Source organism: Thermochaetoides thermophila (assembly GCF_000221225.1).
Source record: "Thermochaetoides thermophila DSM 1495 unplaced genomic scaffold scf7180000011823, whole genome shotgun sequence".
Lineage (NCBI taxonomy): Eukaryota > Fungi > Ascomycota > Sordariomycetes > Sordariales > Chaetomiaceae > Thermochaetoides > Thermochaetoides thermophila.
This window is the reverse complement of record NW_006383039.1, coordinates 1,819-12,764: the sequence shown is the minus strand read 5'-3', so window position 1 is coordinate 12,764 and position 10,946 is coordinate 1,819. Positions and strand designations below refer to the sequence as shown.

The window sequence follows — 10,946 nt, the reverse complement described above, 5'->3', positions numbered from 1 at the left end:
CGGCGTATGACCTGTGGCGTCGCACCCTGGGTATCAACGATCTCTTGTAATCGCGCAGCAACTTCATCGAGGTCTACTGGTCGAGATTGTTCCTCATTGTTGGTTCGAAGCAGTACGTCCCTATATCTCTATTAGCTACTAGAAAACACATTACGGATGGAAGGTAGATTTACTTGAGCCGCCGTGCTATCTGATGTCTCTCTTCTTCGGAAAGATCGTCCCAAGCATCGACCTCCAAATCGAAGCCGCCTTCGCGACGCTGATGCTGCTTTACATATTGCACTAGTTCAGTGTCCTTAATGTGAAGAATGTGACGGATAGAAAAGCGTTGCATTGCGCTGTGGAAAGGTCGTGGATGGTTTGCACTTCGCTGTGAAAAGTTTGGCAGAGAGCGCTGGCAAGATAAAGAGATCGGAGATTAGGCAGACGCTCTCTTCTCCATGCTCGTCGAGCGCCTGGTGTTACTGAACCCGGTCGGACCCACATGCTTGGCTGAGTCGTGCAAGCAAAAGCCAGGATCGTGGCACGTTACAACCACTTGGCGCTCTGCTGCCTCCCTCACGTGCTTCAGTGGCCTGCTACTTTGCCCACTTTGTGCGATATCTTTTTAACTGTCTTAGACTCCCTCCTAACGGAAGACTGCAGCCTTCAGCCAGGCATGCCCGTCAAATCCATGCATGCCTCGACACATTCCTATCCCGAAGAGGTGCCTGCGGCCTTGTCTTCTTAGTCACGTCCTCAAGTCCAACGTGCCCTGAAGATCTCGAGCTTCCTATGACCTAGTAGCTTCCATCCGCCAACTGCTTAGTGATTTATGTGAACTTCTATCAAGCGGAGCTTTGGTCTTAACCAGGTCATATGATCATCTGTTCGTCATATTTGAGCCTTACCATGGGTGTGTCAAGGGTGATAACCTACTTTAGTTGCTTGATAAGTCAGCTCATGAAGACGACGCGCAGCAGTCGGCCCCTGAATTGCCACCCGCCGTTAGCTGTATCCTGTATGCATTCAACCTAGCAGCGGCGACAGCATTGGTGGTGGGGCTGGTCAAGCGCTTATCCAACACGAGGCCCCGGGGCTTTCCCCCCTCGGCCGGCCCCAAGATCTTCGACGCGGTCGTCACCCCTTCCCTCCTGTATGGCATGGTCCAACTCGATACCGGCCCAACTCGGGCTGGGGCTAACGGCCGCTTAGTCCCATCTAGACTTACGCCGGTGCGGTCGTCACTCACCAAGGTCGCGAACGCGGCACTCAGAGTGATCTTCCCGGTGTGGCGGACGATCCCGACCGCGTAGCTAGCTAGCCTCTACCCAGTGTACCTGCTGGACAGAGAGCGAGCGAGGTAGAGAGCTCGCGCAGAGATGCTGCCGGCCAACCACCCTCTGTAAATCAGGCTTGCCCGACCCCCTTACCGGGGCAGGTCTCGCCCGCAACCAAGCGGCCCGCGGGCTCAGGGCTAAGCCCTTATTGGAGCCAAAGCACCTAGGGATCAGGGCGTGGCTCGGCCTCCCCTCTGTCCCCCCAAGGAACTATGAGTGCCTCCCCCGGATGCGTGGCTGATGGCGCACTAACCAACCCCCTCGGCCTGCTAGGCTGGGCACAGTGCTAAACCATTCCTCGAGAGGTTCTCCCGTCATGCCTCTCATGCTGGTTGGCTGAAGCCTCAGGCCACGGCGACTTCTTAGAGTACCATACGCGCTTCAACGACCCGCCGGAGGCTGCCAAAAAGTGTCCCTGCGGGACGATGGTTTTTAGGGGACACCTCTGCCCTCTTGTTTCCCTTGACGACCCACTCGCGGGAAGAATACCCCTAGGGGTCAAGAGTTTGCTGCGAGGTAAGACGGAGTTGACTGTGGCAACGGGTAGCTTTGCTCTGAGACCTGGGTGGTCCAGTTAGCGACATAATGGGCCGAGTATAAGAGCCGAGGAGCGACCCTTGTGATTTTTTTGGAATTTTGCTCTCCCCTTAGTTCTGCTCATTGCACCTACATCATGGAAGATTTGGACCTCATTGCATGTCTATACCCCTTTGTGAACGACGGCGTGGTCAGCACAGAAGCGCTACGCGTCATTCAGGCTGATGCAAATCGCAGCCGCTATATACCTCCGCGAGTCCAAGGAAGGGATTACACCCAACTCGATCATCCCGGGAGAGAGACAACGCCCATCGAACAACCCAATTACTTTCCATACTATTTCTACTTTCCAGGCCTCGAACTACGGTTCAGCCGCGGCCCACAAACCAGATATGGCTTCGTATTCGGCCGCGACCCAACTTCAGACATTGTCTTGGAATGCAAAAATCCATTCATAAGTACTTATCACTTCTCTCTCACCTTCGATGACTCTTACCGCCTTGTTGTAAAGGACCTTGGTTCGAAGAACGGGACAAAGGTTCGATATGACAACCAAGAGGGAGAATCGCGGACAAATTTCGTCTGAATAATTGGCGGACACGAGATACCTCAGCAAAGACAAATTTCGATTGCAGTCTCAGGCCTATCGTTCCTTGTCGTCGTCCCGAATCACGACATCACTTCGCCTCAGTATATTCACAATGTCAACCAGTTTCGTAATGGGACGGCAACCGAAACGGATCTGTTCAATCGCCTTACCGTCCGTAGTGCATCACGCACACAACAAGCGAGCGGAACACGTACACCTAGCGCGGATTCTATCCGCATAATCATTCCTCTCGGCCAAGGAGGATTTGGGAAGGTGACACGTGTATGGGATGTCAGTACCGGGGAGGAATATGCTCTGAAAGAGCCATTGAAGCGGGCGACCGAAGAGGACATTTCCGGCGAAACATGGAAACAAATTGTCGATGCATGGCAGAGGGAGATTAACATCATGCGCAAGATTTCTCATGTAACGTCCCTCTCTATCAATATGTTTCTCTTGTACTAATATTTCTCTAGGATCATATTGTTCGTTTCCTCGGCTCACAGCTCTCTCCTCATCCTCAACTACGATTTGAGTACGTTCCCGGTGGGACTCTATCGCGCCTAAAATCTCTGTCATTGAGAGAGTGCATACAAATCCTAGAGCAATGTCTGTCGGCACTTGTGTACCTTCATGGAAGGCAACCGCCGATTGTCCATCGGGATATCAAGCCAAGCAACATCCTTGTTGTGTATCGGCTCTCCAACTCTATTTACGTGAAGCTTGGAGATTTTGGGATTTCCGGTGAAGGCGGGGATCTGCAAACTCGATGTGGCACGCCGGTATATTTAGCCCCAGAGATATACTCCGCACCACGATGTCGCTACACACCGGCTGTTGATATTTGGTCTCTTGGTGTAACCCATTTATCAATGCGCCTATGGACTACCGGCTTTCGACCATAGCGGATACGAATGGTGTAAAAATTTGCTAGGAAGCTGCGCGATGACGTTAAGCGCGACCCGCTCGAGCAATTTCTATCAGAAGCCATGATAATCCTCGAACCACTACAGCGGAGAACAGCACAGAGCTGCTATGAGGAAGCACTTCGCCTTTCTCAGACAGAGGACGGTTCAGCAACGCCGACCCCGGCAGCCCCGGACGCTGTTGACACCGAGTATCCTACTGAGATCCGGAGATACATCAGGTCGAATGGGCCACCCCCGGAGACCGTACTTGGTGATGAAGGCTCCCTCGGCGATTCGCTTGTGGCAGCGCCGGACGCTGTTGGCATCGAGTATCAGACTGAGATCGAGAGATGCTTCAGGTCTAATATGGCACTCCCAGACATCCTACCCGTAAATTCAGCAACGAGAGCTAGAGCGAGCCAGAATGCTATTAGTGATAAACACTCCCTATCCCAAGGAAAGGCGCCGATCCGAAAGAGGTTTAACGCCCGGCAGCAGAACTGTAAAACGGCGAGCGTTGCAAAATATTGAGCAGGAGCTAGCTGAGGTACTCCTGTTGGAACTTCGTCACAACGACTCAGCAACGGTCGATGGCCATTAACGGATATCTGTGAGATAAGGATGAATGGGGGCTAAGGAATGTATGTTGTGACTACCCACCTAGCCTTTCTGAGATGGGTTCGGCGGTTCAAGGCTTAATGATCTGACGGGAGTTCTCACATATTTCCGAGCACTGTGGTCACCCGTTGTTTGCGCAACTTTTTGTATAGCTGATTGAGGAGTTATTAGTTACGCTTCTTAGTATAGGCGCGTGCTTAGCCTGGTCAACTATCAAGATCCAGCTAGCTAAGTTGCATTGCAGCGCGTCTATTATGAGAAATCCAAACTACAGTATACCAATCAAGGACCTTCCTCACCTAGATTCTGGTGAATGAAAAGCACCCTAATACGCCAGATCCTCTGCGCTGATCACTATACTTCCCGATAACACTAGCCCAATCTTCTAGGGGATAGAATTGATGGTGGCGGTTGAGGACAATCGACCCATAACCATCCAGATGCCACTGGACAGGTGTTCCAAGTTCTCATCATGTTCAATGCTGCAAAGATGCAAAGAAAATTGGCCGCCGGGCTTAAATGCTGGATCAGATATGCGTGCTATGGTTGCCGAAATCGAAGAGTCAAGGTATGGTATACATGCCTCCGTATCCCTTGGATGTTCTCTGACCATGTTACAAGTGTGGTAAAATCCGTCCCATTTGCGAAAGTTGTGCAGTGGCGTATTGCAGTGGTATAATTTAACCTTTCTTTATTAACATTTTACCTATACTATTAATGATGTTATACCTCTCTCATATAAGAAGCGTTTTAAGTTCACAATTATATTGTTATCTTAACCTACAATTCACTTACTATAATGTATTTATTTTAGGGTTCAAAAGCTTAAGCTTTAACTTCTTAGACCATAGGTAAGCATTAACAAGGCCTATATTCTGTGCCCCACATCTTACCTATCCTTATCTTATCTAAAAGTTACCTTGGGCACCAACGGGCATCTCGATTCCCTCCGGTACAAGAACGCTACCCGATTTTCTATCAACGAGCAATCCACGTGGCTAACATACTCCTCATGCATCAGTGCTTTTGCGGCAAGGTCTATGGGTCTCTTATTTCCCTTAGCAGGCATCGAGACAAATGCCCCGTGGTGAAATCCGATGATTGCAAGCTCTTGCTTGAACTACTCGCATGCTTCCGACCCGAGCCTGTTCCTCAGCGCGTCCTCCATCGAGCAGGTGATCCATATCGAACTTGGAGCGAAAATGGTAATCTGCTTGTACAAGAAGTCTTCAAGTTGCCATCAATGTTCAGGGATAAGATTCGTGTTGAGACGGCAATCAGGGTAGCAATCGATGGAGAAGCTCTACGAGTTAAAGAGACACACTTACAGCAGTGGGGATATATTCTCAATAAAGATTGCCGTACCTTTATTCAAAAGAACATACTCTCCCATTCCGAAACTGCTAGTGACAGGGTGCTGAATGCTGCCCGGTTGCTACTTCATATATTTCCAATCTTAGACTTGAAAGAGAGGTATAATGCCCGCTAATAATACCGTTTGTGGCTTGAACTAACTTTTTCGCAGCGCCGTCGATGAGGCAGAGGGTTTATCTCGACATTTATCACTGCTTTTTCAATTACCCGCATCAAGGTTCACTATTACTGAAATTCCTGGTATCATTGAGGTCTGCCTAGCTGCTACATCAATTGGTGATTACGATGATAAAATTGCTGCCATCGCTGCGGCTGAGCGATTTCTCCAGCGTATCGAGTCATCACAGCAGCTGGAGTTCAAGATCGCTATCGAGCTATCAAAGCAAAAGCTCTCCTTCTGGAAAGGTGACACTCTCAGTGTCAACAGCATCCTGGAAACTGAAGAGGCAAGGAAGCTAGCAGCCTCAAAACGGAAAGTCAATGCATATATTGGTCAATTCCGTCTCCTCCAAGCACAGCAGTTTGCCGAAAACGGTGAGCTCACTGACGCATGGAACATATTACACCAGTGGGCCCCTTCTCATGTAGCCCAGCCATCTGAGCTCGAGAGTATTATCACCACCCATGTTGACTTTCTAAAAGGAAAGCTTAGCAGGTATCGTGGCGACTTCGAGCAGGCACAGCAGTATCTCGAGCCACTAACCAGTCAATACCCATCATATAATATCAACTTTCCTTCTACTCTTGAGCTTGCTATTGTATACGGAGAGCTTGGGTTATGGGATAAAGCACAAGCCATCCTCAGACCCTACATAACAACTCATGCAAACCATGCCCTGCATCTTACAATGGCTGAGGTTTCTCTCAGCCATAGTCTGCAACATTTTAAAGAGGGGACAAACAATCATCTTGGTCACCTTGACTCAGCATACACCATTTTGCAAGGCCTTGTTCATGAACATACAAAGTTTACATCAGTTTGTCGGTCTAACCTTGACAGCTGGTTTCGTGTGTGGGGGGGACTTGCAATCATCTCGCATATTCGGCATGGATACGGGACGCAGTTTGGGAAGCTCTTTGCATTAGGCGATTGGTTCCGTGCATTGGATGCATGCAAGCGTTGCCACCTGGCTGGGGCTTTTCCTGAAATTGTTTGTTTGTTGTCGATTGCGGAACTCAAACTGTCTATTTCTGATCCTTCTTCGGAAACAGATATTTATCGTGCACAGGGGATCTGGGGCAATATTGTACGGAAAAAGTTAGACCAACGTTTTCTATTTCCATTCCTCAACCGCTGGACAGAAATAGTTTTGCAGAGCTTAGCAAAGTCGGGGAAAGTTGATGTGCTTGATGGCTGGGGCAGTTCTGGTTAATTTGGTAGCTCTTGGAAAGGCAATGTGTTCGATAAAATTGACGCTTGAATATCTTCATGCAAAACGCTGGGGTTTGCACAAGGGCAGAATACACATGGTCGTTGTGTGCGTGCGTTTGACTGAACACCGGGGATATATCTAGTAAGTTTCCACTTTCAATTTAGCGGCCCACAGTGCTGTGATATTGCAAACAGTAACTCTTCGGGGCCACCGTAGTTGACCCACAGCTCTCAGCTCGGCATTTACGTACCGGTCTGATCTACTCTGACCCTTCTGAGCGCGTAAAGCTCAACTCCATTGGCTTCTCATCCTGGTCAACACCCTTGCTGTGGCTTGCAGCAAGTATCACGCCAACAAAGTTGCAACCTAAGTTGAACGCCAGGGGTATAACCTCTGACTTTGGTTTGAAGGCCCACAGTGCTGTGATATTGCAAACAGTAACTCTTCGGGGCCACCGTAGTTGACCCACAGCTCTCAGCTCGGCATTTACGTACCGGTCCAATCCACTCTGACTCTTCTGAGCGCGTAAAGCTCAACTCCATTGGTTTCGTATCCCGGTTAATATCCTTGCTGTGGCTTGAATCAAGTATTAAGGAGACAGGAGGAAGCGTTGGCTGCGCAATGACCAGTTGATCACGACTCAACCTCTGATTCTCTGCCGCCGCACGCACTTGAAGTTCAAGGTACTTCAGCCACATGGTTCGCGCACTGAATAGTGGATGCCCTAGTTCATGTTGTAGTCCTTTTCTCTCTAAACTAGCTACTATTCTTGTAGGAGAGAAACCCAGGTGATAAACTAAGAGATGATGCGTCAAACCTAAGGACATATATACCGAGAGAAGTGTCCATAAAGCAACTAAACTTAAGCTGAGAAGCTTCAAATTTTCCTGTCCGGCTTCTCTTTACAACTTCTATCAAAATCTATTCTCTCATACTATAAAGATGTTACTTGTTGCACCCGTTCGGCTGTTAAGACTCAATCTTCCAACGTTATAACCAGCCCAGCCAGGCGTACGAAATGCTCTGTTTTCGCTACCAGCACCACTAAAGGTCCTGCACCTGGCCGCGAGAGCTCTAGGTGCTTCTTTCGTGTATCCGCATAGTTGTCGAACGGGGTCGTTGCTGCGAGCACTTTAGTAGGTGACCTGCTTGTTGGGGCGGATGAGTTCCTCCCAAGCCGGATAGTTCTTCGACTTGCAATCACCTGATCAAGATGTCAACACTCCTGAACGCGTCGGTAGCAGGCTTAAGGAGCAGATATACCACAAATATCGTCCTTCCGGTACTCAAAGTGGGTAACATTGGGCTGGCATCTCTTGTGGGTGACGGTGTATTCCCGGCACCACTTGGAGGCAATCCAGCGGAGGTGGCCACAGGAGTATTCGCGCTGAGTGTAGTCACACATCTTGAAGGTGACAAGATGTATGTGTTCTTCGAAAAGTAGTAGCTTGATTAACAGGATTTTAGGAAGCTGTGATAATAAGAGCGACGTTGAGAAATAGGGGAAGGATAACTTGGTGTATTTTAGTCCAACAAAGGGTTTGAGGTAGCTGCAGAGATTCTGGACCCTGGGCACCAGGGGAAAACAACCAAAACTTATAGTCGCACATTTCTCAGTAGGATTCAGTCGTGGTTGAAGAAGAGGGAGGAAAATTATCAGAGGAGAAGCGATAGAGATGCAAGAAGGGCTGTCCGAGCAAGTCTTACGAAAGGGGAATGATGTGATACTTGGACCCTGCAAGTTTTGTTCTGCACGAGCGACGGTGGCATACATGCAGTCTTGAGGAAATGATCTATTGGTCGATATCATACAACTCCGGAACAGACGGAAGCTTCCCTGAGGTATCTCCCTGTTCAAGTACTTCCTTTAAAAGATTGCAGTTTCTCCGCTTAGCCCAAGAGAAATCGATATCCGCCACAGCTATTCTCAGTGCGCCTTTGGGACGTTAAGCGAAGGCGATTCAATAAGATGAGATACATTCATTCTGGACTATCTAGGTGGTTACTTACCTGCTGTGCTGCTTACTTGACCCTGCTGAGATGCGCATATGCATTTTCCACGATGATTGACTTTGGTTGAGGACAAGCCACTCTCGGGATATCAAGTAGCCAGATCAAAAAAGAAACGGGAATCGGCTCGTATCCCGGCGGGAGGGGCAAGCTGCAGTGTACCCATGGTGGAAGCGGCGGACAAGCGGGCAGGCAAGCGAAGTGTCTACGCAAGAAAGCAGCCCAAGCACCCTTGATAGCAGTTGGAATTGTTGGGTAATAAAAGGCGGTCAGAAAGAACAGGCATGGGGTTTTACAAAAATTTACAGATACACGGCAGCTGAAGCTTCTCCTGGCTTGCGCTGCAATCTCGTGCTCTCTACCATCACAAAGCGGGCTCGTTCCTCGAGCCGGTGTTTGGGGTAAGGGCTTTTTTATGAGTGCCTCATTCCTCAAACCTCAGATGTTTGCACAAAACCATTAAATGGTAGCTCGGAATCTCGAACTCTAGTCTCATCGCTTTTATAAATGGTTTTATCGCCCACAGCCTTCCTACAACGAGTTTGAGCGTAATTTTCAACCGCTTCTCCAAATACCGTATCTGCTCACTGTTTACCGAAGTAGGACTTGAGCTAGGTGTTCCGAGGATGAGCACCTGGGATATACAGTGCAAATGCCATTACTATAACAACGCGCATGCAACACATGCACACCACCGAAGTCAGAAAAGTGAAAGTCTTCCATGGAGCACCGTAACTTCCTGGCCAAGGGGGTATCAACTCCGATGCGCTGCCATTCGTCGATCACTGCATACTCCAATCTTAACGGTCCTGTCCATTTTCCAGGTCTTCCTCTGACAAGCCACGATTCGTAACCGCACACGCGGTAACGCATAAACGAGCAAAACGACGCTCCCTACTCCAGCATCATGCAACGGCGTGCCAGAGCCTAGGCCCTGCGGCATTTCTTCGTCAAGATAGAATGCTGACTGTTGCCCTGCAGCCCAGGACTTTGCCATTCACTGTTAGCCTTAGCAATTGGCGACGGCGTTGGGCCATGAAAGATTCGGGTTTGACTTAGTCAACGGTGAGTCGGCTCGGGGCTAACCTCAGCATTGCCAGGTCCGTGACCGAGATCCATTAGTTTCTGAATTTACCGTTATTAGGCTTGCGCCGTTTCAATTTGGCTTCATGTAAACGAATGCAAAAGTTTTACACTTTCTCTTGTGCGATGCCACCACAGAGCCACAGCGACTGGCCGATCAGCATGCCGCACGGCACCTGTCTTGGCTCGCTTGCTCTACTTTTGACCTGCCGAACAGCAACTCAATTCCAATCCCGTGGTGTCTGCCCCAGAGTTACCAGCTCTGTGGAGCATGGCACCCGGACAGGGCAAAATCCTAGCTGTACTTGTTCGCTGCTAGCTGATATTTTTATCTGGAGACAAGCTAATAGCTATTCAGGAAGCTAGCTAGCTGCCCCTCCACACATTGGATGTGTCTGAAGTGGCTCTTCGCTTGTCTCAGTTGTTGAGTCCAATGTGCTCTGCAGGATCAAAGCCCAGCCAGACATAGACTCACGTTGCTTCGACTTTTGGAAGCCTTTGAGGTGGTCCGTACTGCGTACGGCCCTTACGCATCACTTGACGTATCTTGACGCGGTGACTAATGATGTTCCTACCAAGTGCTGTCACTTATGTTTGCTCTGGCCACCAAAGGTGGTGAGGACAGTACAACGGCACAACGGCACAACGGCACAGCGGCAGAGTGACATCGACAATGAGGCTGCGCCCGCCCTATCGGCTGCAGCTGCAGTCACTCCAACCCTCCTTGAATATCTACGTGCATATCCATGTACACACATAGCATTTGCCTTACACATGCCAGTGCATGCTAATCCGGGAACATCTGCAAGCCCACTGGCGGCTCTATGGACGGGTCACACGCCCCGAAGGCATCTTGGGTAGCAAAATGTGGAGTAGACATGCTCTTTTTGTTGGCATACGGTTTAGCACGGAATTGTGGGCAGCCCAATGAAATTCTGGTCGATGGAGAGCACCGTCACGACCACGCACAGCAGCAGCCCATATTGCGTCTGTCATGAGCTCCCAGGCGGGCGTACTGCAAAGGCTCCCCCACTCCTCAGCCCTGTCCTTACCAGCCCTACCCCCTGGGAGTGTTGCTACCCATGGACGGACGCCATGCTGGCGTGACTGTGATGTGTACCTTCACTAAACATGG

The 10,946-nt window shown here is 49.6% G+C and overlaps 3 protein-coding genes across 3 annotated transcripts in view; 1 reads left to right on the top strand and 2 right to left on the bottom strand.

The window, feature by feature from the left end:
- The window catches only part of CTHT_0072830 (uncharacterized protein), a gene marked incomplete at both ends in the record, with an annotated part of 1,285 nt that extends 951 nt beyond the window's left edge, over positions 1 to 334 (bottom strand). The window contains one exon of the mRNA XM_006697478.1: positions 174 to 334. Within this exon, the coding sequence (XP_006697541.1) occupies positions 174 to 334 (161 nt within the window). The remainder of the gene's footprint in view (positions 1 to 173) is intronic.
- A 3,100-nt stretch (positions 335 to 3,434) lies between these two features.
- On the top strand, positions 3,435 to 3,884 carry CTHT_0072820 (uncharacterized protein; the record flags this gene model as incomplete). Its single annotated transcript, XM_006697477.1, has 1 exon — positions 3,435 to 3,884. One exon carries the CDS (start codon positions 3,435 to 3,437, stop codon positions 3,882 to 3,884), a length of 450 nt encoding a protein of 149 aa, XP_006697540.1.
- A 3,967-nt stretch (positions 3,885 to 7,851) lies between these two features.
- CTHT_0072810 (uncharacterized protein) lies at positions 7,852 to 8,123 on the bottom strand (the record flags this gene model as incomplete). The annotated part of the gene is made up of 2 exons (XM_006697476.1): positions 7,852 to 7,922; positions 7,982 to 8,123. The coding sequence occupies 2 exons, from the start codon at positions 8,121 to 8,123 to the stop codon at positions 7,852 to 7,854; spliced, it is 213 nt and encodes a 70-aa protein (XP_006697539.1).
- Between the last annotated feature and the right edge of the window lie 2,823 nt (positions 8,124 to 10,946).